The 27777-nt window shown below is 47.2% G+C and overlaps 1 protein-coding gene across 2 annotated transcripts in view; it reads left to right on the top strand.

The window, feature by feature from the left end:
- The first annotated feature begins 5685 nt into the window (after positions 1–5685).
- The window catches only part of LGI2 (leucine rich repeat LGI family member 2), a 29664-nt gene continuing 7572 nt past the window's right edge, over positions 5686–27777 (top strand). The window contains exons 1-7 of one of the 2 annotated variants that reach the window (XM_032334002.1): positions 5686–5900; positions 7792–7863; positions 9639–9710; positions 11743–11814; positions 17190–17261; positions 17990–18159; positions 24124–24288. In XM_032334002.1, the coding sequence (XP_032189893.1) occupies positions 5704–5900; positions 7792–7863; positions 9639–9710; positions 11743–11814; positions 17190–17261; positions 17990–18159; positions 24124–24288 (820 nt within the window). In that variant the 5' untranslated portion in view covers positions 5686–5703. The remainder of the gene's footprint in view (positions 5901–7791; positions 7864–9638; positions 9711–11742; positions 11815–17189; positions 17262–17989; positions 18160–24123; positions 24289–27777) is intronic. The other variant, XM_032334003.1, reaches the window with a different exon arrangement.

Raw genomic sequence — 27777 nt, 5'->3', positions numbered from 1 at the left:
CATCCCTCCTCCTCCTTTTGTTGTATTCAGGCCCTCAGTGGATTGGATGAAGCCTACAAGCATTGGTGAGGGTGATCTTTACTCATGCAACCAGTTCACACGCTCATCTCTTCCTGAAGCACCTTTGAACAGACATACCCAGAAATATTTTACCAATTACCTGCCATCTCATGGCCCAGTCAAGTTAACACAAAAAGTTAGCCCTTACAAGGGACTCTGGTCAATAAAGTGACTTGTAAAATAAATTTACTCTAACTGATTAACTCTGTATTTTTAAAAAAAGGCATAACATTGCAGAATAGGTAGAAGAAAACAGATGACGAAGATGAGAACATATAGAAATGAGGGAGAAAACGAAGACAGAGTAGAGAGAATCAACACAGGCATAACTTGATTTCTGGAGAAAACTAAAAAAACAGACGAAATTCTGGCAGTGTTGAGCAAGAAGAAAAATGACCCAAACAATGCAAAAATTAAAAATTTTCCTTGCAAAGGGAAAGAAAAAGGACACCACAAAGTTCGGGAATGAGGGCAAAGAGCATTGAAGGACACAGCTAGAGACATGGAGATTTACCTGCTTCCTGGTTTCATCTTAGCGTGACGGCATGCGGCCTGATGTCTGAACGGGCTAGTTAAGATTTGTTTGGTTGCAATAGAGCAAAACCCATACTGTGACTAAAGAAGCAAGTAAGGGAATTTACGGTTCCACCTCACTGCAGAGTTGAACTGGGTAGTTTGATAGGCGGTCCAAACAAAGCCATAGAGATCTCTCCCCTAGGTGGATGTCTTTCTCAGGATAGGCAGGTTCTCAGGTTCATTTCTCAGGCTTGTGACCACAATTCCTAGGCAAGTGGGAAAGCAAGACTCCTTCCTGATGTTTCAAGCAAAAACCCTGACAAGGGATTTTTGTTAGCCCTGATTGCTCCAGCAGGATAATGTGTTCACTAAGCCAGTCAGTGAAGCTGGAAGGATGGAATGTTCTGGAAAGCTCTAGTCCTGACATTCACAACAGGAGATGGAAGTATTTATCAAATAAGTCACATGGATTGAATGTTGAGAAGGAGTCATTTCCTCCAAAGCAAAATCATGACCTACTGTCAGAAGAAGGAGCAGTTGGTGCTGGGTGAGAAACATCCCACACTGGTGTTGGGGCAGAGGTGGCAAGGGTCACCAGACACCATGGGCAGGGTCTTGAGGGCCTTCCCTCTGATTTAGGAAGTCGCATGAGATATCCACAGGCAGTCCTTCGAAAACATGACAGACTTCAAGAGGCCAGTTGGGCCAAATTTGGAATGAATTCCAGACTTGTAACACCTACTGAGTTTATGAAAAGAGGAAATGGCGAAAGGCAGAAACGGCATCCACATTTGACCAGCAGCCAACCACAAGAGTGGTATATTGGGGTGATGTGGTCAAAGAGAGATTGGCACACTCTTTGATTTAAAAAAAAAAATGGATGAGACTTTATACAATTTTTACTCCAGGGAATCCAATTTGTAGCCATTCAAACCAAGTGCTTTTGAGGTTTGGATGAATAATTTTTCTTCCTTTGCTGACAGCAAGCCTCTGAGCCAGAAATGTTTGACATTAGGGAAGCCTTTCCAAAGCTTAGGGTTCTGGGGAGAAGACCAGCTGGGGGGTGGGGGTAGGGTTTAGTTGGAAATAGGGGAGGGGGATTAGAAGCATGATGAGGTCTCTGAGATTCTTACAAGATTTACAGTTCGGCTTAGGATTTGAAGATCATTTTGGGTCTAAAAATAGACCCTCAAACAGCAATATTCTTAGATTCACACCCTCTAAGATTTCTCGTGCTCCTTGCTGATTGTACCTGAGAGGTATTTTTCTCTTGACTGTCAGTGTGTGCAAAGTGTCGTTCGTCCACTCCCTCCTCCGGTCAACCGACTTTACGCTGAATGCTTGCTGAGATGGAATCAATGTTTCATCCAGGGTATGAAGGTTTCCCATCCCTCCCCCCTCCCCCCATCATTTCCTTGCTACCCCCACTGGTCAATGAGCTGCCGATTTAGCCACATGTGGGTATCTGCTGGACGTTTCAGAGTCAGCATCTCCAATACTGAACTGCTGGTATCACTCCCACAGCCAAGCTCTCTTCTTGGCTTTCTCATCTCAAGAAATGGTGCCTTCCATCCACCACTCACTCAAGCTAGAACCTGGGAGGCATTCTTGACATTTCTTTGACTCTACGCCTAAATCCAACCCAGCATGTAGGGGGCTCTCAATCAACATTGACCAAAGGAACAGACAGGTGGTTGAAAGAGAAGGGGAATGAATGAACAATGCCTTGAGCTGCCTACACCTGCCATTCCAACCCCCGCAGGAATCTCTCATGTCAGGAAGCCACAGCTTGAGTAAGTGTACATCTCAACAAGGATTTTTACATTTTGAAAAACTCTTGCTATTTCCTGGAAACAGTCCGTGTCTCTCTGATGGTCTGTTAGTTTTTTTTCTTTTTTCTTTTTAACTGCTGAAGATCTTGGAACCAAACCAAAGTAATCTGCATTTCCATTTTTATATCTTAATTTATAAACTGCACCTTATAATTTACAAGCTTTCATTTGGTGTCTCTAACAGAGCCGAAACAAATTCTTACCCTGCCAGCTCTGCTACTCTACCCGAGTCTTCTCTCTGCACTCTTCCTCTCAGGAACTTTCTAGTTTTTCCCGTTAGGGAAAGGAAGGACAATAATAATGATATGTCACATTTACTTAGGAAAGAGAGAACGTCTGATTACCACCCTCCCCCCCATTTTACAGATGAAAGGATAGAAAGATAGAAAATGCTTGCTTACAAATAGTCAAGTCAGGTTCAGAATCTTAATTTCCAGAATTCCTCATGCCAAGTGTCTTTCCAGGACACTAGGGGAGGGTCTCTCCACCTCAATACCAGTAACATTTTGGTCTGGATCATTCTTTGCTGTGCATTATGGCGTGTTTACTAGTATCTCTGGCCTCAACGCCTTAGCTACCAGTAGCACCCTTCCCACTGTGACAACCCAGAATGGCCAAGTGTCACCACTGACTGAGAACCACGGTGCTAGATCGTGTCCTTGTCCTTGATGAAAATGGAGGCACAAAAGTCAGGAAAATTCCTCTCTTTTTAGAGCCCCTCTTGGCCTCTGTCTCTCACCTCCAGACCCTGGGTTTTGCTGAGAACTGCACTGCCCACAAGATCACAGAGATCCCTGGACAAACATCCAGTCCCTCCTGAGCGGAATCGGGTGCTGCGCATTCTTGGTCACCATTCACTCCCAAAGGTGGATACCAGCTCCTATTTTACAGGTGAGGAAATTGAGGCTTAGAGAGGTTATCACTGTCACCACAGTTATACCCCGTGGGGGGCAGGTTGGTGATTGAGGGTTTACCTTCTCAACCTTTCCCCTTTGCTCCACTCCACAGGGCTGAGAACCCAGGTTTCTTCTCCTGGGACAGCAGGAAAACCCCGCACTAGGAAAGCCTCATCCCTCCTCTCCATAAAGCAGTAGCCCATCCCTCCCAAGCCTGGTGTCTTTCAGATGTGCAGGACAAACAGCCGTGTTGGTGGGTCCACGTGCCTGTTGCCTTTCTGAGAGTCTGTGTCCTCAGTTCCCAGCACTGGGCCCTGCTGAGGAAAGTCTCCATCCAAGGCCTGCCAATCTGGCAGTGAGGGTCTGACACAGCGGAGGAGACACCTTCTGGCTGTGTCCTGTGTGAGCTTGGCCACGAGAAGACTGTCTCGGAGCTCCGTTTTCCCATCTTTTAAATGGGAAGACCCCCTTCTTGGAGTACATGTCACAGTGAGATGGTGATGAATGGAAACTGATGGACAGGGATGCTGGTGCTGGAGAAACAATGCCCTCCAATGAACGTCCAGCTCCGTCTGTGAAGCTGCCTATAACAAATCCGCTCTCAACTCCCGAACTTCTCCTGGTCAGCCTGGAACCCCCAGGCGCTGTGTGGAGTGACTTCTTTAGGGCTCTTTGCCCAGCTGGACTTCAAGCTCCCTGGGGATCCCTAGGGCCAGTCCTTTTGTCTCCTCCCACAGTGGCCAGCCCAGTTTGCGCTCAAAATATTTGTGAGGGATCGATAATGGCTGATTCCAATAGTAATAACCTTTTCCATTAGGTACCACCTTTTCTGGGTATCACTCTCTCTCTTTTTAAAGATTTTGTTTATTTAATTTATTTTAAAGAACAGGGAAGGGTAGAGGGCGAGGGAGAGAGAGAATCTTAAGCAGGCTCCATGCTCCACACTGAGCGGGACCCAGGGCTGGACCTCACCCGCCTGAGAGGAGGACCTGGGGCAAAACCCGGAGTCCCACGCTCAGCCCACTAAGCCACCCAGGCACCCCTCCGGGTACATCTTAACGTACAAAATGATTTTCCTTGGCTAGTAGCCCGGATGGTGCCCTTGATTCTTTAGCCCCAGCAGTTTGGGCTCTTCGCCATTATTTTGCTTCTGCTTTGGCCATTTTCTTTGCTTTCCCCAGGTCACACCTCCCTGTGGTAAGATTCAAGCTCAGTGTATCAAACGTGCTGAGTGGAAAGAGGGGCTCCGTAGGGTCCCAGTCCCCATCCTGCTCTGATCCCCATCCCTGCCCAGCCATTCACTCCTCCACCTCCAGCCAGCCACTGTGCCTCGGTTTCCACATCAGTGAATTGGGGAGATGAACAGGACCTGCCTCAGAAAGTTAGCAGAAGACGAAATGCACGGCGCTTCGGACATATCGGGCCGCCAGTCTCCACTAACCCTTTCACTGGGGTCGGTGCGCTGCCCCTGAGCCTGCTGAGCGATGGAAAACTTTCCCAGCCTCTGTTGCTCTGTAGCAAGCCAGAGGCCGGCCCGGAGCAGCAGGCAGGGGCGTGCATTGCTGCAGCCGCTCTCAGATCCTGCGTTCCTCCAGCAGGGAAAGGTAGCTGCCTTCACTCACCCCCGGGTGCTGCGGGAACCCGCGCCAGATCCCGCCGAACTCAAGGGCAAAAATTCACTTCATTTCGTCTCTTAAAAATTAGTGAAGGCTGCTCGAAATTCTGTACACTTCAAAGCACCCAGCCATCAAGGAATGTCCTCCGGTGCTACTTTTTTTTTTTTTTTTTTTTTTTTTTTTTTTTTTTTTTGTGGCTTCACACTTTGTCCCAGATGAAAGGAGCCCAGTGTCTTCTCCCCCAAATCATTTGCAGCCCTAGGAAGGACTGCGGGGATCTGAGCCTCCCGCCGCCCAGCCGGGCCCCCAGGAGAGTGGGCGGGGGGGGTGTCTGTCTCCGTCCAGGGCGACCCCTCCCCCAAGGTCACCCAACTTTCCCTGTCCCCCCTCCCACCCCAGGTCTGCGGCTCCCAGGAGGGTCGGGAGGGTCCGGGCGGGGCGCGGCGGGGGCGGGCACCCGCCCGGCATTATTCATTGGCCAGAGCGGGCTGCGGGCGCGAGTGCTGATGTCAGGCGGGCGCGAGTGCGGCGGGCGCAGCGGCGGCGGCCGCCCAGCAGCCCGGGCTCCGGTGGGGGGGCGCGAGTGGGGGTGGCGGCCAGCATGCTGCTCGGCTGCGGCTCGGCCTCCCACACCCGCGGCGCCCTCGTCCTAGCCAGCAGCGGCGGCGGCGGCGGCGGCGGAGCAGCGAGCGGCGGCCGTGCCTGCAGCGGCGCGGGGTCCGAGCGCGCGGCGCGGCGGCGGCAGTGGGCGCCCGGGCGGGGAGCGGGCGGCGGGGACCCGGCATGGCGCTGCGGCGGGGCGGCGGCGGGGCGCTGGGGTGGCTGCTGCTGCTGCTCAGCGCCGCGTGCCTGATCCCGCCGGGCGCGCAGGTGAGGCGGCTGGCGCGCTGCCCCGCCACTTGCAGCTGTACCAAGGAGTCCATCATCTGCGTGGGCTCCTCCTGGGTGCCCAGGATCGTGCCGGGCGACATCAGCTCCCTGTGAGTGAGTGGGACCCCTCCAGTCCCCGCCCCACCCGGCGCCCGGCGCCGCTGGGGAGTTGCCTCTGGCGCTGGACCTTGCGACCCTGACCCCCCACTTCCAAGCCTCTTTTCGGCGTTTGGGTGGGGGCGCGCTGTGGGACGTGGGTGGAGTCTCGGGCCCCGGGGAGGGTAGAGGGAACCCGAGCCCCAGAGCCTGAGAACCCAGACAAGTCCCCGTGGCAGTGTTTCTTGAAGTGTGGCCCGCGGGCCACCCGCCTCAGACCCATCTGGGGGAGCTCGTGCCAATGCAGATTGCCGGGCCCGCGTTAAATGAAGCGGGGTCTTAGGAGTGGAGACTTAGAGTCTGCATTTGGCGTCCCAGGTGATTCTGGGGACGCATTAAAGTTTGAGAGGAGGGGTGTGTGGGAAGGGTGATTGGGTAGGGGCCCAGCGTGAGTGGAGTGAACGGAAACAGGGGAGGGATGAGGCCTCACCGTCCCACCTCGTGCCTGGGGCAGTGGTTTACACTGTGGCCTCCTCCCGACCCGTCCACCCAGCAGGTTGGGAGGAACCCGAGTAAAGGCACAGCCTCTGGAAGTGGTGGGCCACCTCCTGAGGCCTGGAAGAGGGGAGCACAGGGCTGGCAGAGCTTTGGGGCATGTGGGGCACCCAGGTCACCGGCCAAGCTCTGAAAGGCAGCCTGACTTCTTGCCCGGAGTTCACAAGCTTCTTGCCCCTCTCCCCACCCCACATTAGGGTGGCTGCTTTTTCAGCACTGCAGGAATTGACAGGAAGGGTTCACCTTACTTCTTCACCTGCTAAGAAATGCTTTCCACCTGCCCTCAAACCACCATTCAGGCCCTACAGTGGGCTCTCCTAATGGCAGTGGAAGGGCTACCGGGCCATAGCTTTACTGCTGGGAAATGTTTCCTGCTGAAAGAACTTCCTCCTTCCAGGGCTGGGTGCTGGGGTGATGTCCACTGAGTCGGAGACAGGGAATCCCAGGGGTGAAGTTGCTCAGGTCCCTGTACTCCAGATCTCCTGCTTCCCACCCCAGGCAAAGTCCAGGAGTGAAGGGGTTCCCATTTGTACTGTAGAAACTCTGGATGACCTGGCTGGCAGGAAAGTAGGGCCTTTTTTATTCCTAATGTTGCTAAGTCGTGTGACATGGAGGATTCCAGAAACTGGAATTCCCCTTGTTAAATCCTTTAGAACAGCAGCTGCTTAATTGATCTGCATGTTAACTGAAATAATTTCGAACTAATGTGTGGAGGTCCTGCTGTGGCCAGAAAGGATAGCGGACCTGGTCACAAAAATAGTCAAGCGGCTTGCCCCCCGCATTGACCATTATATCTGGCAGATGGCATTGCCTCCCATCGCACATTCAAGTTCAGGTGTCTCTTGAGTTTTCCCCCAAGGCTTTCACAGTACATGTAATCAGAAGTGCTCTGAGTGTCTTTCAGAGATGTGCTCCCAAGGGGAATGCTTAATCCTACCCCGGAGTTTCCCCTGCCAACATTAATGCTGTGTCTACACAAACAGAATCATGGCCAGAGGTGAAGCAATTATCCACTTTCGGCCAGGGCCTCCTGTAGTTAAGAAAAGGAAGTGAGGGGATTGATTTAAACTTGCTGAGATAATGTCTGTGGAAGGAGCTAGGCTGATGGTAAAGGTTTCTATTATTCAGACTAGTTTTCATATTGATCCAGTTCATTGGAAGAAGGCTTGACTCTTCTCATTTCTACCCCTGAGAAGCTCCTGGTTGACTATTTTAAGCCTCATCCTGCATGGAGGAGTTTGAAATACAGGTGGAGGATAATACTGGTTGCCCAGCCTGCAATCCCTTCTAAAAAAATAAAAAAAAAATAAAAAAAACCCAGGCCTTGTTTTGCTTCTTTCTTGCCTATAGGAGCCTGGTAAATGGAACATTTTCGGAAATCAAGGACCGAATGTTTTCCCATCTGCCTTCCCTGCAGCTGCTGTGAGTATGGGAAGTTCTCTCTGAAAATGGGGATCCTGAAGGTGCAGTCCTGGGAGAAGCTATCTCTGCCTCTTTCGTGTCAGTCCTTCCTTAAATACCCCAATAAACTCTTGGTGTTAACTGTCCTGTGGTGTCCCCACCTGAGTCTCAGGCTCTTTGCTCAGTGTCCCCTCCTTCTTCTGACACATGTTTTCCTCAAGGACTTTATCATAGATCCCAACACTTGTATTTGGCAACTGGGGGATGCGATTACACTGAGCGATGGCCTGAATTTCACCTAAATGAAGTGTTTCCCAGACACCTCACTCTAAAAGAAAACCTACATTTTAAACTCTTTATGTGTCTTTGGAAATAGAAACATTTGTAGTTGACTGAGTATGTAAACGATTAGGCAGCATACTATACATTTATATGGAAAATTTTATTTAATCATCCCTACAAGGAGAGTATTTTTATTTCCCCCTTTGACATACAAGAAAACTAAGACTCTGAGAAGTTGAGTGACTTTTCCAAAATCCCAGCCAGAATTCTTTTTTTTTTTTTTTTTAAGATTTATTTATTTATTTGAGAGAGAGAGAGAGAGAGAGTGCGTGCACAGGCACATGAGTTGGGGGAGGGGCAAAGGGAGAGGGAAAGAGAGAATCTCAAGAAGTCTCCCCACTGAGCGCAGAGCGCCTCACAGGACTCCATGTCAGGACCCTCGATCATGATTTGAGCCAAACAAAATCAAGGAAATCAAGAGTCAGACACTCAACCGCTCAACAAACTGAGCCATCCAGGTACCCCCCTCCCCACACTCATAGCTGCTCCACATCTAGCCACTCTTGGCGAGTACTCCTGCCATGCCTGGTATCGTAGTTCAGTGATTGTTTGCCGAAGAAAAGAAATGTCCAAAAAGCAGTTTTCAAAAGCAAGTCAGTGATAGGCAAAGTCATGAGTACATAGCTCATTCTGTTTGTCCTATTTCTTAAATTGGAGATGAGATTGAAAATCAGCAATGCACTATAGAAAAATATGAGGAAATAGCCATCAGGAGGTCACTTCTCCTAACTAAACTTGGTGTTGATATTTTTTGTTCTTGAAATGTTATGGACCTACTTATAACATTGTACTTAACATTTTAAAACCTGTAATTTCTTGGTAATTGTAGTTCTATTAAAACATATTTTCCATATGCTGGAAATACAATTTTAGGTATCTCACCAAATAGACTTAAGTAGTGACTAATAGAAACCTATGTGCTGATAAAGAGGCTTCTGAAGATTTCTTAAGCTTTTTTATTATTTCCCATGGGAACGTGTAATATAGAAGAAAGGATTTTTTAATTTTTTAAATGTTTATTGTTTTGGTCTCAGCTGTGTGACTTTGGTCAAGTCACTTAACTTCTCTGGGCACAAATTTTCCCCCAAAATAGAGTCGGATTAGGTTCTTTTCCATCTCTGATTCCATGGTTACTTGTGCATGATAAAGCATTCACTGGCTGATCAGTTGTGCTGAGCACTGGAGTGTTTTGAGAGAACAGCTTTCAGGTCTTATTTACTGAGACCCACAGGGGAGAAAGAGTGAAGCAGTGGGGGTGACCAGAAAAATCTAGCCAAAAGGAATCCACTTGCCACTGTCCATCAGCATCTGTGAGTTCGGGGAAAGGAGCCAGTCTTAGGCTCAGAAGAGCCCGTGTTTGCCCTGGATCAGAACAAAACAAAAGAAACAGAAAGGGTTTCGCTGTGTTGCTTAAGGTATTCATCTCTGCGCTGAGATCTGTCCTCTCCTTTCAGATTGCTGAACTCTAACTCATTTACCGTCATCCGGGATGATGCTTTTGCTGGACTTTTCCATCTTGAATACCTGTAAGTTCAGTGCTTTGTCTCTTTGCTGAGCATCTGGTATGTCCATAGAGTCTCTGTATTGCTCTCCAAGCAGAACAGCATCTCCCAGAGAGCTTAGGGGTGGAGAAAATGGAGAAAAACCCCTTCTCTTTTCAGCACTGACCTTTTATAGTTTACTTGTGTATAAACATGCTGGGACAGTAGGATGTTGGAGACAAAGCGGGTGAAAGCAAACGAAGAAGGAAAGATATTCATTCATTCTCTGCTGACATTTAATTTGGCATGTAGTAAGCACAATTGGAAATTGCGTTGGATATTTTTACCTCTCATAACTAGGCATGGATTTGCTGATCAGCCAGAAATAAAGCTGAAGGATTCTGAGCGTTTCTTATTTTTAAGGAAATGCTCCCTATATGGGGATACACCTTCATGTTTTTAATTTGACTCTCCTCTCTTCCATTTGCAGTATCTCCTGTGAGCTGCTGATGAGAGTCTAATTTTATTTTTTCTTCTTTAAAAGAAGAGGGTGTTTTGTTTTGTTTTTTCCTTTTCAGGTGTGCAGTTTTCTTCCCCTAGCAATGAGCTTTGCCCGTGTTCTGATTTCGTTTCCTGATTTCCTTCCCTATTTGCCCCTTCCCGCCCCCTTCTTGTCCGTTTCCCCCTTAAATGCTTTCATCCTTGTCTTTTGTAACTTTGTAATAATATTAATCCCACTATCAGATGGGATTTCCTTACTTAGCCTTCAGAAGGATTTTTAAAGCCTCCTCTCTGCTTTCTTATCTGAGGTTAACAGGTAGATGTTTGAATTCTAAATGCATCCTGGGTCTAAGAAAACTCTGCTGATTTTATGTCCTTAGGAAGGAGGTCTCTGAAGGAATTCTTCCTCCCAAGTACACATAATATGTATACTTTCACACAGCCTGATATTATATGTAATATGGAAAGTGGGGTATGACTGAAATTCTAAGCCCTACTGGGTTCTATCAAAACACGGGAACAGCCGGGTTGTGGTAGCGAATATAAAGCTATCAGTTTTCTCTCGTGAGCAGTTCATCTTACTGCCAAGGTTATTGGGGGGAAGCTCGCTTATCAGTCTATTCTGAATTCTATTACCGAATAGACCCCCGATTTAAAAAAAAAACAACATCAAAAAATGTTAGTATAAGAATCAAGAACTATTTCACTAACGAGTGGCATCGTGTTGTGTTGCAAAGCCTTTCCCCTGGACCATCTCACCAAAGACCCTCTTACATTTGCTGTCATGCTATGCCCTAAACTAAAATGTAGCTCCCAGTGGTCCTAGGGAATAGTTGGGAGTGAATTCGCTTCATGTATTTCCCATAAAGTCTTGAAGCATGGTCAGAGTTATTACTGCAAGGTCCTGTGTGCTAGCCCTGAGCCATGTTAGCACAGAGCAAGAAGTCTGGCCCATGCTCAACCTCATTATATTTCCTATTTTCTAATGGCTTAGAGATCTTGAGAGAATCCTTGCCTTGTTATCCATTTGTTCAGAGATTAGACTGTGTAGGACATGCCGAAGTCAAGTTTGCCAGAAGCTGAGCTTAATGGAATTCTCCTTCGGCAAAAACTTGAAGGCAGAGATGTAAAACAATGGGCTCCCCCCAAGAGACAATGATATTAATGAAAGTATTAATAGCCAGGCACTGTGAAATGTAAGCAGGTTGGAGTGGGGAAGATGTCTGGAAGCATTCCAGTCTTGCAGAGGTTTAAGACTTTCCTGCCTTTGTATAGGGCTTATAGGGCTTTCTCTTTTTTTTTTCCCCCATTTCCCCCAAGATGTTTTTACCCATGTTGCCAGCTCTGAATGTGAAGCCTTCCATGCCGCTTCTGGAAGGAGCGCCAAACACACGCTTGTGTGCACGCATTCTTGCACACAAACCCAGCTCCTACTTGGCAGCCGCTGTGGCTAACCTAACCCTCAGAGACGAATGTTTCAAATTCATGCATGCTTTCAGATTTTGTTTTGAATATCATTTTTTAGAGATACCAAGTGGAGAAAAATTCACTTGAATGCTACTGCTCTTCTCTTTAGATTCATCGAAGGGAACAAAATAGAAACCATTTCAAGAAATGCCTTTCGTGGCCTCCGTGACCTGACTCACCTGTAAGTCCCGTGAAACATGTTGCCGGCCCTTTCATGGGTGGAATAAAGTCCACTTCCTGGTGCCTTGCTCTTTCTTGACTGCGCTGTCCATATTGGTAACATTCTCTCAAGGAAACTAATTTCCAGGTGGCCCCAAAGGTTTCTGTGTTGGTGATGGGCAGCAGCCCAGTGTCATTACTCATGGACTTGGCTTTATGATCTTTTTCCATCATCCTGATTGGCTGGTGTGGACCACGTGCCTGTATGGGCCATATGGAACCCGCTGCGCTGCTAGGGGTGGGGGCAGCTTGGGGAGGAAGCGGGGTGGAAACCTTCACACACCTACTTCTGCTGCCTTCCTGGGCATAGGCTGGCGTGCTTCGTGAGCCTTCTTTTCTTTATCTTTCATGATACTTAGAAAATCTCCATTTTACAGATTTGGGAACTGAGGCTTCCATGACTCACGGAAGAATGTTGAATGCGGGATCAAAATTAGGAAGAGGTGGAATAGAGACATTTCTGCGGTGGCTCTAATTTGAATGCAAATAGCTTTTTTTCTTTTATGTTGGATTAATCTGCAGCTTAAGCTAAGCTCTCTGGCTTCTTTAATAGCTTTCTGGAGGAAAAAAAAATTAAACAAATTGATCTGAATTGGCATATCAGAATGAAGCAAGTGCACACACTTGGCAAACTTAGGAAACCGGAAAAAATTGTGGCTGTGTTTAGGGAAATGTAAAAATAGTCATTGTCTTGGTAGGAGCAGTATATTAGCCAGGAGCCAGGTCCCATGTGCATGATAGATACTTTGTGATTGAGTAAGATAACGTGTCTCATTTTGGTAATAAAAAGAAAACTGGGGGCACCTGGGTGGCTCAGTCATTAAGTGTCTGCCTTTGGCTCAGGTCACGATCCCAGGGTCCTGGGCTCGAGCCCCACATTGGGCTCCCTGCTCAGTGGGAAGCCTGCTTCTCCCTCTTCTACTCCCCCTGCTTGTGTTCCCTCTCTCGCTATCTCTCTGTCAAATAAACAAATAAAATATTAAAAAAAAAAAAGAAAATTGGGAGAATAGGACGATGTTGGGTGGGGTTGGGGGCAGGGGTGCTAGAAACTTCAGCAGGTGGACTTGACTTCATACATCTAAAGAGATCATTTTCAGTCCTGATACAGCCAAAGGTGTCCGTCAGCAGGCTCAGGGAGCCCTTGATTCTGGAGTCCTACGAAGCAGAAGTCCTATCAGAGATAAATAAAGCTTGCAGACTAAAGAGATGAGGAAGGTGTATGGGAGGGAGGTCCAAACATCTGGACAGGCACCATTGATGCCAGAGAGTATCAACCTCTTGTTGCCATTATTGCTGCAGGTTTTCTTTCCTTTCTGGAAAAGTCTTGTTTTGTTGTTGTTGTTTTGTTTTCAGATTGAACCCAGATACCAAATCCCCATATTCTTGTAAAGGTTAAGATAATGGATTTGGAGTCATGTAGACTTGGGTTCAAATCTCAAGGCCATCATGTATTAACATGGCTTAGCCTTTCTGAGCCACAGTTTCCTTATCCCAACGATGCGGGTGATTATACTGACCCCACAGGACTATTGTACATGGGGGGTTACTGCTTGCCTGCCATTATCCGGACCCTTATCCTTGGTAAATGCTCAAGGGCTCAAGGTATGGTTGGGGTTGTTACCATCATCATCAACAGCAACATCATTGCCCCCCTCCACTCATTAAGCAGTCTCTCCTTTCTTCATGGACTGCTGAGGACCCTTGGCAGTGCCAGTGACCAGACAGGGTCTGCTAAGAAGACAGCTGGGGGTGTCTGGAGCGCAGACAGCAGGAACAGCTGTGGCCAGATAGATCTGGTTGCCAGAAGTCAGGAATGAGGGGCTTTGTTTTTGAGCAATAGCTCTGGGCAGATCATGAACCTGAGCAAAGACCATGTGACTGGCTGAGTTAACCCAGAGGTCAATTTTTATTTGACCAGTTGGCTATAGGTCCTTGGTCTGAACAGAGGTGTGACTGTGCAGGTATTGTGCATGTGTAATTGCATATCTTTGCACACATTTGCTCTGATGCATGGTCTCTGATACATGGGTAGATATGTGTATATACTGTGTGTGTACTTGTTATCTGTCCACACGACCCCATGTGTATGTAATGTGTGCATATGTAGAGACAGCTCCTGTTCTGTGTGACATGTAGAAAGCAAGAGTCCTACCTTTTTTTTTTTTTTTTTGAGAGAAAGGGGGGGCGGCGTGCACTGTGGGACTGGGGAGAGAGATAATGGAAGAGGGAGAAAGGACTCAAGCAGGCTCCATGCTGAGTGCTGAGCTCGACACAGGGCTCGATCCCATGACCCTGAGATCATAACCTGAGCTGAAATCAAGAGTCAGATGCTAAACTGACTGAGCCACCCAGGCACCCCAGGTCCAGAGTGCTCCCGATGCAATAATACACCTGTCCCAGTGTACAATGCCATCCTACAGTCAAGCCTATGGAACCCGCCTCTCCCCAGCTCTCCGGCCTCATTTCCTGAAAGTCTACAGAACACTGATCTCTCTGTGGACCCCTATGCACACCCAACCCATCCAATTACTCACATCTCTCCCTTGCCCCAGATGTTATTTCATCTACCCTCCACCTCCTGTAATCGGCCTTTCCTTCAAAGTCCAGGTTAAGTTCTGTCTCCCCCTGGAGCCATTCTTGATCTCCCCTCTGCCCTTCCTGTAGCCCTTGCTCTGACCCCACACCCCCAACTCCTGACCATGGCAGGGGCTCTACCCGTTGGTACTGTTCCATGATGTCAGTTTGATCCCCCTCTGGCTGCACTGAAAGTTCCCTGAGGGCAGGGCCCAGGCAGATGGTTCATTAGTGCTGCTCTTCCCCGGCATCTAGCTCAGGGCTGAAAGCCAGCACGACATTCTTTCTGATTCCCTGGTTGATCAATGGGTTCCTTACTGGGCTGGATTTTCCTTATGTACTGTGCTTCTGGGCAAGCTAAGGGATTTTCAAAATTGACTCCTCGGGTTGAAGATATAGATAGTAATTAAAGCATTTAATACCCTGTTTAAAGAATGAACCAGTGTTTCCCACTTCATCCCAGTTTATGTCAACTTCTAAGCAACGAGAGCAAGAATTCACTATCTGGAATTTGCTTGTATGATTATCTGGTTTTTATCTCTTATGGCTTTTTCCAACACCTACAGGCTCACATTCTTGTTCTCAAGAAACACATATCAGGTTTCAAAGCATTGAAGAAGCAATCCCAATCGGTAACTAAAATCTAGGCCATTTGTTTTCCAGCAGTCCTATGAAGCCCAAGGGACAGGTTGCCGTTAAGTAGTTTTAGAAATGAAGTAAGTGCCATAAATTTGTAGACAAAATGAAGTGGAAAGTGAGATGTTATGCACTTAGCGTGAGTGCAGTGAATAGTCCATCTAAGTAATTTGGCTTTCTGAAATCTAAATTGAACACTTGGAAAGGTTGCTAAACATACCGCTTTTTTTTAGCTTTGACCAGCCCATCTTCAGTACAATACGTTTCAATTAACTAAAATTGTTTAGCTAAATAATTAACCTTTAATTAGCTAAAAAAGCTGTTTAGGCTTTCCAAAAGAAGTGACCATCAACCAACAAAAAAGCAAAACAAAACAATTTTTTTTTTAAATTTTAGAAATCCACTTCTAGGACATGTTCAGTCTGATCCCATATTCAGCCTATTTTCCAACATCTTTTAAAAATGTACCAATAAATCATTTAGGAAAGGAAGATAAAAGAATAGATGAAATTGTATTTTAATCCATTTGTGGTTACCTAGGTGGGAAGGCACATAATTCTGAAATGATTAGGTCTCCCCAGAGTCTCTTGGTATCTTGCAGGAGGCATGTGCAGGTTAAAATGGGCTCAGAGCTTTCTCTGTGAGTTGATGCTGAGGAGAGAAGAAGGCCCATTTCCATAATTTCTCTTTCTGCCATGGATCACTATGAGGCTACAAAAGGCTAATTTCATACATATATTTTAAAGAGGTTGGCGCTGACTTGCCTGTGCATTTATGATTTATGTGTCTTGCTGTTTGCACTCACCCATATAAAAGAAAACAAAAGCAGGCAACGGTTTCCTGGCCGATTCCCGTTAGAACACGATGCCCAGGGGGGAAGCACAGATTTGATGTGTGTCTTTCAACACCCAACGCCTCGCTACATCAACAGCCCAGCACCACGGACATCCGTCTTCAGCAGGATGATGACAGGGCACTGCATGATCCTGAATCATCAGAAAAAAGGGTTGACGATATTTGTTCTTCCTGGAGAGGGAGAACAGACTAGGACGTTTTGGAAAGATCTTCAACAGAAAGAGCAAAAATGCAAAATGGCTTCTGGTCAACCTTAGTGAAAAGATGAAATTGATCACAGTCAGCTGTTCTCTAAACATTTTAGTTCATGGCGATTTTTATCTTATCATGAGGTTACAGCTGAGCGTCTTTATGTGAAAGAGTAATTTACTGAATCCTTTATAGAGTCACAAGTCATAGAATTCACTCAGACTGTGAGGGAGCTTCTTGGACAAGACTGTACACCTTTTCTTTTATCTTTCGCTCTTGAGTGCTTCCTTCATTCACTCAACGAAGACTTAGTGAGCACCAGCTATGTGCCAGGCACTGTTTAGATGCTAGGGATGCAAATGTGGACGAACCCAAAATCTCTGTCCTGTATTGCTTATGTACAAGGAGAACACACAGCCAATAAACGAATAGATCGTTAAAATAGGTAGTATGCCAAGGGACAGCTGTGTGGTGAGGATCAACAGAACAGGGAAGGGAGACGGTAGAGGTCAGGGAATGGGGGATTGCTGAGGGCGGACCTAAAGGAGAGCGAGCTGTGTGTTGGAATGAGCTGTGTGGGTAGCTGAAGGAAAAATGTTCAGGCAGACGAATCACAAGTTCCGAGGCCTCGGGGCGGGAGCGTGCCTTGAACATTTGAGCTGTAGCAGGGGGCCAGTGTGGGTGTTCTGAGAAATCAGAGATTTAGTCCATCAGTAAGTGGGAATCGGGGTAACTTGACAATGGAGAGTCTTGTATGCCATCAGAGAGATTTGGCTTTTATTCTGAGAAACACAAGATGCCATCCAAAGTTTCAGAAATGTATATAAACAAAGAGCTTAATAAATGCTTCCTTAGAAAACAAAGCAAAAAACCCTTACATTGTACTCTAGCATCTCTAATGCTGTCTTTATACAACAAAACTCATTTCTTTATCTCAGTACCAATGCGCAAATCCAGAAATTGAACCGTGTTGTGCTGAAGGGGGTTAGAGCTTTGTGTTAAATCATTAGCTTTGTTTCAGGGACTTCGGAATGACAGGGCATGAGGATAATAACCACATTAAAATATGACTTCTTGTTCTAGTTCTTTGGCCAATAACCACATAAAAGCACTCCCAAGGGACGTCTTCAGTGATTTGGACTCTCTGATTGAACTGTAAGTAAGGAAAATTAAGTTTATGTGTGCCTGTCTTTGTGCCTAAGTTACTCTTGTCTTTAAGCCCCCTCCCCCCATTGCTGCATTTCTTTTATGTTGTGGTTAGAAATCGGTGACAAAGAGTGTGTGGTGGGAAACAGCATACAGTTGATATTGTATTCGTTAGGTCCTGCCCTATTGGAATACACTTAGTGGCATTAGGCCACTGGTAAGGTAGGATTGCTGGTGTGAGGTTTCCTTTCTCAAGACAGCGGATCCCTCTGCTTTATCTTCTAATGTCTGTCACTTCTTACTGGACATTGTTTAACAAGATCTTAACGTTTCAATCATGTTCAAGAAAACTATCTTCTTAGAATGTTCTGCTTTTGTTTGTGAGAACCTGCATCTTGGGGCATGGTGTTCTTCTGTCAACCCTGTCCCCACGTCCCCATCTCCAGCATGGCCTGGTGACCGTTTCAGAAGAGTTTGGGGATACGGTGATAGGTTAGCTCTGTGAGCTCTCTGCGGGCTCAAGTTAAAATCATGGGCACCGAAGATCATTAAATACAGTCAGTGATAAGTACGAGAAATAGGATGCATTAAAAACAATTTTTTAAAAAAATTTCATTTTGGGGGGGTATTTAATACATGAGGATGTTAAATCATGCTGGAGTGTCATACGACTGCTGAAACATGTCAGGCCTGTCTGTTTCTCCATCTATGTGTTTGCATTTTGTTTTGTTTTCTAGCGATTTAAGGGGCAATAAATTTGAATGTGACTGCAAAGCCAAATGGCTGTATCTATGGTTGAAGATGACCAATTCCACAGTCTCTGATGTCCTCTGTATTGGTCCGCCAGAGTATCAGGAAAAGAAGCTAAATGATGTGCCCAGCTTCGACTATGAATGCACCACTACAGGTATTCCGAACCTCTGTCACTGAAGACCGTTACGGAGGATAATCACTCTCTTCTTCTTCTAGGTCATCCACGGGGAATGGAGAAAAGCGGGTGTAGAGGCATTCTACCCAAATTATTTTAGGCGACGTTTAAACCTTCTAAAAGAAATAATGTGGTCAGGAAAATGTCCCAGGAGTTTGCAAGGATTTTTGTTAACTGTCCTTTGCCTGAATTTTGGTTCCTTACAAAATTCCAATTTCTCTGAAGTTTTTATTTGTTTTTTTAAGGGTCAAAGTAAAAACTGGTGAGTTGAGGATAAGTACACGTACAAGTCAGGTGGAGCACGGAGAGGTCTGTGCTCCTGCTCTCGGGGTCCGGGTGGCCACACCGCTCCTGATTGAGTTATGTGAAGTTCACTGAACATCCAGCTAGTAAATGCCAGCCTTTAAAGATTTTTTTTTTATTATTTATTTGACAGAGAGAGAGAGATCACAAGTAGGCAGAGAGGCAGGCAGAGAGAGAGGGAAGGAAGCAGGCTCCCTGCAGAGCAGAGAGCCCAACGAGGGGCTTGAGCCCAGGGCCCTGGGATCATGACCTGAGCCGAAGGCAGAGGCTTTAACCTACTGAGCCACCCAGACACCTGGTAAATGCCAGCCTTTAACATCCATAAATTCCTTTTGTGGTTCTACGTACCAAGAGATAACTTGGTGAATTAGAAGCAATGGCAAAATAGAAATGTAAGGGAACAACTAGCTACCTAAAGAAAAACACTCCTGTTGAGGAAAAATGTAAAGAAATTTTGATTTTACATTTTTCCACAGCCTGCCTCAAAGTTTCCATCTATGCACTTTACAGGTTATAAGACAAAATTAGAATACTAACGGCCTCCCTGTCACACCTCGTGGGGGAGCGGGGGAATGTCTCCATCCAAAAGGCCTTGGAGAAGTCTCTCCAGCTTCTAAAGCCAGCTTTTAAAGGAAAGCAGATCAATCCCCAGTATGAAACCTGCTTACCAAACTTATAAAAATAAACATTTCAGCTGAGAGCCGATATCTGCGAAGCCTCAAGGCATGTCAGTGGGAACAGCAGGCAGGAGAACTCAGAAAACAGCGACAGAAACTCAAAAGGCAAAAACAAAACAAACCTCCAAGAACAAACTGTGACATTTAGGCCAGTTCTACTGCTGCCCTCCAAACAAATAAACAAACAAGAACTCACAGAGTAAAAACTGTTTCTAGATATCTGAGTAAAGAAGGAACCTGACAAGTTCTGTCTTTACCAGGAGAAAAGGTGCAGGTGTGTGGCTGCCCTTGTCTCCCAGCATTGGGAAGGGCCTTATTCAGCTGTGTAATTGGCCGGTGCCCATTGGCCAGCAGAGGCCATGAGCAGGATATTTATTATATCGCAGAGGAGTGCAATAAATCAGAGGTCATAGTTAATGACATTTGCACCGAAAGGTGGCATTCAAGGCCATTTGGTGTGAAATGCCAAATCACAGCTCACTGGGGCGCCTTTCTGTCTCCACTCCAGTTTTTCTAGAGAGTTCTCTATCTAAACCCTGGGTGAGGTGAGCTGCTTTTTCATTGTTCTCTTCACGCCTGGCCAGAGTGGCTGAAAATTTGGCCAGTCTCTGGGAGACATGCCATGGGCTATCCAGGGCCTGGAACAGGGAATAATTTATATGAGAAAACATGATTTCTGATTTTTGCACCCTGGGGACGGTTATGAAAATGATCTGGGCTGTCAGAATTGTCACGAGAAGAAACGGGGCTTGGAACCAAGGTAGCCACTCTGGAAACCTGTCTTAAACCCAGAGAACCCATGGGGCAGCATGAGCCTGCTAACATATTAGGGCATCCTCGCTCTCTTATATATATTTGTCTTTGCTAGAAACCTTCCTACTAAAATTTAGATCGTCAGCACTTCTCCCTGGGAATAGGCAGGTGATGACTCTATCTTTGCTACCATCTTCTCCCTTTAAGACTGACAAACAAATTCGCTTTTTTTCATGGTTTCCTCCATCAAGAATAAATGGTGTGCCCCAGCGGGACCTACCCCCAGATGTAGTCTGAAGAACAAAGTCAATAAATTCTGAGTCTTTTGGGTTCCAGTCTTCCGCTCATATCCAGCCTTGTCCTTTGCTGCCTTATTAAAGGCCAGGAGGGAAACGCGTGAGGACGTATGGCAGCTAGAAAGCCCAAGCCCAGCTAGAGCCTGGGGACTAGTGAGGACGGCATCCTTCCTACATTTTTGGTAAGAAGTACACTCTCGGAGGGCATTATTTTTCTCTTAGCTCAGATTTTCAGGAAAGGCGTAAATCCTTCAGGTAGAGGAAAATCTTATTCCTCCCAGAGAGAGGGAGATTCTCTTGCCATTGTGTTCTGGCGTCCGGGTATAATTAACAAGGCAGAACCACCGCCGGACTGTTTCAGCTTCTAGATTAATCACCGTCCTTCCATAACCCTCCGTTTTCAAGTCTATTTTTAGCCACCTCAAAAATCCCTGTTACCTACTCATGATTCCCCATGTTAGGTGGATAACTCGCTAAATTCCTTAGAGGGAGAGGATTTTGCATCCTAATTGTCCTGTTAGCTTCCCTATTGCTGGGCTGATGAAATGCAAAGAGAAATAATGCATTAATGTGCAGTTTCGCTCCCAATAGGATCCGCGTCATGTATAATTTATTTTCTGCGAGGGCTATAAATAGCGATGTAAAAATCTGTTGATTCCAGTGGGAGCGAGGCCTAAACTGTAAGCGTCCCACTGACATCATGAACTTAATCCAACGTGAATGGAAGTGGCCAAGCTTTGTGTGGAGAGTGCCATTAATATTTTAACACGCGTAAATTGATGTCATATCAATATGTATATTGTTGGAGATCTTTGCATGAACAAATGTGCTTTTGCTGGTCGTGAAAGATGAATTAAAATGGACACGGTAGAGCATCTTAAATTCCTCCAGCACCTCCCCTCACACACCCCACCCAGTACATAGTGGCCCATCATTTTCTTTTAGACATTTCTTCTTCCTTCTCCTTCTCCTTCTCCACCCTTTTGGGGGTGGGGGTGGAGGGCGGGGAGAAGGACTCTCCTATTAAGAATTAGATTTATAATTCAAATGATTTAACAGTCTGTGTTGTACCAGAGAGTCAGCGTATAGAAAATATTATGAAACCAATGTTTTGGGAAAACAAATGAAAATAGAACCGTTAAAAGCTAGATTTGTAAAATGCTGTCTAATTTTGGCAGCTCTCTTTCGTTCTGGGATTTTTTTTTTTTAATAAAAAATGGAAACTTTCTGGTCTGCCCTTTCAACAGCCTACATTTGTCAGGGAATGCTCGTGTTTCTGAGATGTCAGCGTGCAGGCGGGCGACGCGGGTCAGAGGCAAGGCAGGAGCGTTCAGACCCTTCCAGGCTTGCGTTAGCCGAAGGCAGCCTGAGAAGTAGAAGGGGCGTGTGGCTGTCTCAGAATTAAAAGAATGCAGCCGTATTGTCAGAGCCCTTTTCTGTCTCCAGAAAAGGGAAGCAGACGAGGACGGCTACCATTTTCCTTTTTCTGTTTATCTACTGCTTGAGTTTTGTCCGTTTTTACTCTTTGATAGAGCAGCAGCTTGGGGGTGGGGGTGTTGACAAAGCGGGGGGGCTGGGAGCCAGTTGTGAACCTAAGTGTTCACGCCCCAACTCAACACGGCCATTGTTCAACAGCATACAAAGCTAGCACATAAAGCTACGGTATCAGACTCCCCATACACGAGGCTCTGCTGCTAACACTTGATGCTCTCTTACATAGTCTCTAGGGCAACCTCACGACATAGGTGTCACCCTTACTGATGCGGACCCGGAGGTTTGAGTTTCTTGCCCAAGGGCACAGAGCTGCAAATAGAAGAGGAACCAGAAGCCCAGCAGGTCTTACCTAAAGCCTCAGCACTTGCAGATGCTCTGCTCCCTGCTGTGGGGTTGAGGGGATCCCCATCCACTACTGTCATTTGTCCCTGCTCTTCCTTGGCCACGTCTTGCTGTCAGGTGCAGAGGTAGTCTCCTCTTTGCTTCTCCCTCTTGTCCCTACACTTACCTGCATGCATCATTCGTTCATCCCCAACTGTCTTCAGAGTATTTATTAAGCACCTACTGGGTACTCAGAACAGGGATAGGGACAGCTCCAAAAGTGAACATGTATTGAGCCCTCAGTGTGTGTGACGCACAACTCCGAGTAGAATTAAACTATCCGATGAAGACACTAAGCCAGCCAGAGGTGGGATAACTTCTCCAGGGTCACTCAGCAAGACGTTGGAGTCACAGCTCTGCCGTGTTGTCTTAGATGCTGTTAGGATGGACACTTCCTCAAGAAACAGCACGGGGTTGGGTTGGACAGGGGAGGCAGGCTGTCCTTTCTCAGACCTCAATTCCATATTTATGAAGCATCTACTTCATGCCAAGCCCTGAGATGGGCATTTCCCCCAACATTACCGGTTGGGGGAAATTACAGCCTTGCCATCAAGCTTGGTAGGTAAGAATCATCCCCATGTTACCGAAGTAAACTGAGGACTTGTCAGGGAAAGGGCACAGCCCCGGGCCTCAAGTGCCGCGAGTGGTTTCAGGGGGTCTGAATCCAGGAACAGGGCTCTTTCCCGTGTCTCGTGCTGCCCTCATTCCCTCAGCCCTGCTCCCTTTTCCCCTGTCCCTGATATCATCAGGGATCATCAGGGATCATCAGGGATCATCAGGGATCATCAGGGATACCTGCTCTTTTCATCCCTGCTCTACTCTTCTCATCTCTCAGTGTCTCTCGGTCTCTCCCCTCCTTTCCTGCATCTGCCCCATCTGCCTTATCCTGCCTCTGCTCACCAGGGTTTTCTCAGAGGAGCAACTTCCCTTAGCCAGACGCCCACCACCATTTGACCCTGGGTGCGTTCAGCCTGCCAAGAAGCTGGGCACATTGAAGAATTTCTAGCCCTAGAAATCACTTACCTTAAACTTTCTTAGTGTTTGGGGTTTTTTTGTTGTTGTTTTTTAATTCTTTCTTCATTGCTTCTCTAGCTCCCCCCACACTAACTCTCCTTGCATCCCAGGGCACCGCTCACCCGGTTCCTTGGTAAAATGGTGCCTCCTTACCAAGAGAACACAGTGAGTCAGTGGTAGCTCAGGGGGGTTTTGGATGAGGAGTGTTGACTTAACGTTAAGCGTAGGAGTAGAACACATGCTCAGACGGGACGGTCCCACGAGGCACGACAATCCCGCAGAACTGTAATTATTCATGGAGCCGCAGGACGCTGTCCCATCACAGACATAGCAGTTGTTCACCCGTGAGTCCAACAACCAATAAACGTGCTTCAGTTAACTTCCTTGCTCTCCGGGCTTCATAAATCTCTGGGTCTGTATCAGAGGGCTTGGTTTGGTTCCCACGAGCACAGTGTGCCCTGCGGGGAGTTTACTTTTGGTTTTGAACCTGGAGTAAGGGAGCGTGGGAGTTTCCCAGCTGCTGAAACAAACGCCTGGGCAGGTAAGCTTGAGAAGCGCCCAGCAAGCAAACCGAGACAGGCTTTTTGCTTCCAGGGCCATCCTGAGATGGCTAGAAATAACAGCATCTCCCAAACCAATGAGACCTCCACAGCGCTTCTCCCAGAGTGATTTTCATGACTGTTTCTGGAACATTGTTCCATGGCATCTTTTCGCTGGTGTTTTTGAAAGCCAGATTTCACCAGATTTGTTTAAAATGTTGAGATCTGATAGCCAAGCCGTGAGCTAGTGGTCTCAAAGGAGCTGCGTTCGAAGCTGTGCATTCATTATCCTGTCCAAGGCAGGACCCTTCTGGAATCGTCCAGAGTAAAACATGCTGTGATGTGTGTGTTGTTTCTCTCTGGTCCTCCCTCCTCCCTAGTCCTCTTCCAATCCAATGCTACAAAGGGTAGAAGGGTAGTGGTGGGCGATAAATCCCACAAGGAATCTCATGGAAACTATTTTTTTTTTTTAATACCCATTCCCAGATTTTGTTGTTCATCAGACTTTGCCCTACCAGTCGGTTTCAGTGGATACGTTCAACTCCAAGAATGATGTGTATGTGGCCATTGCTCAGCCCAGCATGGAGAACTGCATGGTACTGGAATGGGACCACATTGAAATGAATTTCCGGAGCTATGACAACATTACAGGTGTGTTGTGACTTCGATCAGATGTCTTGACCTCATTTCTTTATGGTCTCAAGCTGGTGAGAGAAGCAGCATTCTGGCATCCCAGGGAGGGAAGGTGTGGCTCTCAGACTTGGTTTGATTTGGGAATCACGTTCCAACCCACCTTCTTCTCTCTGATTCCTTCTCAACTTGGTCAGTTATTGGTGAGAACAGAAACTGGGGATGGTGATCTTATTTATCCTTTGTGATCTTTTGAAGAGGGAGAGAGGATAGGTTGATATAGTGGGGGGCATTTTCCAGTAGTGGTGAGAAGTCACCTGAGAATGCCTTAATCCTGAGCGTTGCAGGCAGCCTAAGACTGCAATAGCATTTTAGTAGTTAAATGATACCTTAGAATTTTGCTATGCTGATAGTTAACTAAAATGCTAACATGTGCTCATGCACCCATACTCATGCACACACGTGCATGCACAGACACATATCCATCCATGCACACACAGACACACATCCATGCTCACACACAGATACACATCCATGCACACACACAGACACACATCCATGCACATACACAGATACACATCCATGAATGCACACACACACACAGACACACATCCATGCTCACACAGAGATACACATCCATGAATGCACACATACACAGACACACATCCATGCACATACACAGACACACATCCATGCACATACACAGACACACATCCATGCACACACACACACAGACACATGCATGCAAGCACACACAGGCACACATCCATCCATGCACACACACAGAGAGACAGGTCTATGCACATACACACAGACACACATTCATGCACTCACACATAGACACACAACCATCCATGCACACATGCAGAGGCACACATCCATGCATGTATGCACATACAGACACACGTCCATGCGTGCACACACAGGCATACATCCATGCACACACACAGGCACACATGTATGCATGCACACAGAGACACACATCCAAGCATGTATGCACACATAGACACACGTCCATGCGTGCACACACAGGCACACATTCATGCGAGCACACACAGGCACACATTCATGCAAGCACACACAGGCACACGTCCATGCAAGCACACAGAGGCACACATTCATGCAAGGACACACAGGCACACTCTATGGCTTGTTTCGGCTACCCTCTTGCCAGGTCCTGGTGATCACTGTTTCCTTTAAATAAATACAAAAAAAAATAAGAAGAAATGGCTCTCTAAATTCATGCCTTTGGGTTAAGACCTAGTTAATGCTTCTCAACACTGTCAGGAACCCAGTGTCTCAACGCTACTAAAAATGGGCTGTCTAATTGTTTTTTATTTTTCTAATTTTTTTTTTACTTGCTTTTTAAATAAGTGGGTAAAGTCAATAATCTTTTAAAGACTTCTCATTTATCAAGTGCAATCTGATAGTAATATTGATCTCAGAGACAGCACCACTGTAGCCTAACTTGACTCCATGAGAGGATTTCCCACGGTGGGTCCCGATTTGGAGTTAGAGCAATACTCTGCTGTTGCAGTGAGAAGCATGTCAGGTCAACATTCTGGATCGGGAAGCTCCTAGGAAGCTCCCAGGCGCAACGTTTCACAGCAGGGGTGGAGGGAGGCAGGGAGAGTGTGGTTTGGGCACTCCCAGAGCAAAGATGCTCATGGAGCCTGATCTCAGCAGTACAGGGAGCTCTGTGAAGTCGACAGACACCCCGGAAGCCCTGAAGATGCCCTGTCAGATGTCCCTCGGCTGTGTGGCCCCTGGCCTCCTAGTGCTGAGCTCACAACCCCGAAAGCAGCCCCACCCCCATCAAGCACACATGCAGTGCAAAGCACCTCAGGTAAACCTGGCGAGGAAGCCCAGGCCTTTGGACCCTAAACCTGGTCCATATTAAAGGGGACAAGGAAGGGAAGACCCACTATCAACATACTTTTTGCTTCCTCTTTTTCCAGACCTGGGAGATGGGCTAGCCCCTCGGCCTCCCCCTCTCCTACCCCATGCTGGGTGGTGGGACCAGAGGGAAGCTTTGCTTTGTGCCAGGCAGGGGAGAGGGGTCCACATCAGGGCCGGTTGCCAAGGCCAGTGAGGTCCTGGATGCTGGTTTATCTCGTGGGAAATTCACAGCCCCTGGAGATCTCAGCATGGGGTGCCTGCCTGCAGGTAGAGGACAGAAGCTCTGTGCAAGGGAAATGGGACAGAGAGATGATGAAGAGCTCGGGTTATGGAAACTGATGAACATGGAATGTACTCCGGACTCTGCCAGGCACTGAGATATATGGACTGGTGGCCCCTGGGGCTCAGTTTCCTCATCTGCAGAAGGGGCAGTGCATGTACTTTATATGGCTGCTATGAGGACTCAGGGAGTGCCAGGCACCGAGTGAGCAGTTCTTAATGAATGCTGGCTTCCTTCTCCCACCTTTACAGATGGAGCGATCAAGGCCCAGGCGTGCTGAATCACTTCAGAGGCAGAGCCCAGGGCCTGTCGCTGCTGCATGGCACCCCTTTCCTCTCTCAGGTTGACCTCGGTAGGAAGGGACGGCACTGTCCTCCACTTGCCCTTCTGACTGACTGCAGCTGATCGCATTCCATGTTCATCAAGTTCTTCGTTTGTTCATTCATTCATTCATTCATTCATTCACAAGGATTTCTTGAGCCCTTACTCAGTGCTAGGCACAATCTTGGTGCTGGGGCCATTGCTGTGCCCAAGCCAGAGGAAACCTCCACCCTCAATGGGTTCACATTATAATGGGAGTGAGAGACAACAAAAGAAGATAATTATAATACAGCTAACAGATCCGATAGAAACACACTAAGAAGGGAAAGGAAGGGGGGGGGGATGGGAGTTTTGAAGAGCCGGCCATGGTGGACGTTTTAGACTGTGTCTGGTAAAGTCCTCATGAAGAAGGTTGTTTGGAGAAGCTGAGTGGGACATGAGGGGTTGATCCATGGCGACAGTTTGGGGAGGAAACGTTCCAGACAGAGGCAACAGCAAGTGTAAAAGTCCTGCGGCAGAAAACTATCTTTCCTGTCTGGCTCCTCCAGGGGGCCATTTTGGTTTGAACAAAATGCTCCAGAGGGAAAGCTGCAAGGAACAAAGTCAGAGAGGTAGGAAGGGCTGAGCACAGGGGCCTTGCAGGTCCTGGGAAGGACATGGGTTTTTAATCTGAGTGCTCTATGGAACAATAGCAGGCTATGTCCCAAGGTCAGCAGGGTTGCCCAGGATGAGGCAGGGGCCTGACATAGGTGCTGGGCTGTGAGCAGCCTGGGTTGGGGACAGGGGACAAAGGCTGAAGCAGAGTGACTAGCTGAGCTCATAGGGGTTCGAGCAAGCAGTGATGGCAAGGGCCCTGGGAAGCCTACCGCCACGGTGTGTAGGAAGCCTGCAGTGAGGGAGCACTGGGTGTGGCCAGGGCCAGAGCCAAGGCTGGGCCTTGCTAGCTTCTAGTGACTCGTTCTCAATCTTCTGAGTCGTGGGAAGCTTCCCACGATGCCCACCTAGATCCT

This window comes from Mustela erminea, chromosome 2 (genome assembly GCF_009829155.1).
Source record: "Mustela erminea isolate mMusErm1 chromosome 2, mMusErm1.Pri, whole genome shotgun sequence".
In the NCBI taxonomy this organism is placed as follows: Eukaryota; Metazoa; Chordata; class Mammalia; order Carnivora; family Mustelidae; genus Mustela; species Mustela erminea.
This window is presented reverse-complemented; position numbering and strand designations above follow the sequence as displayed.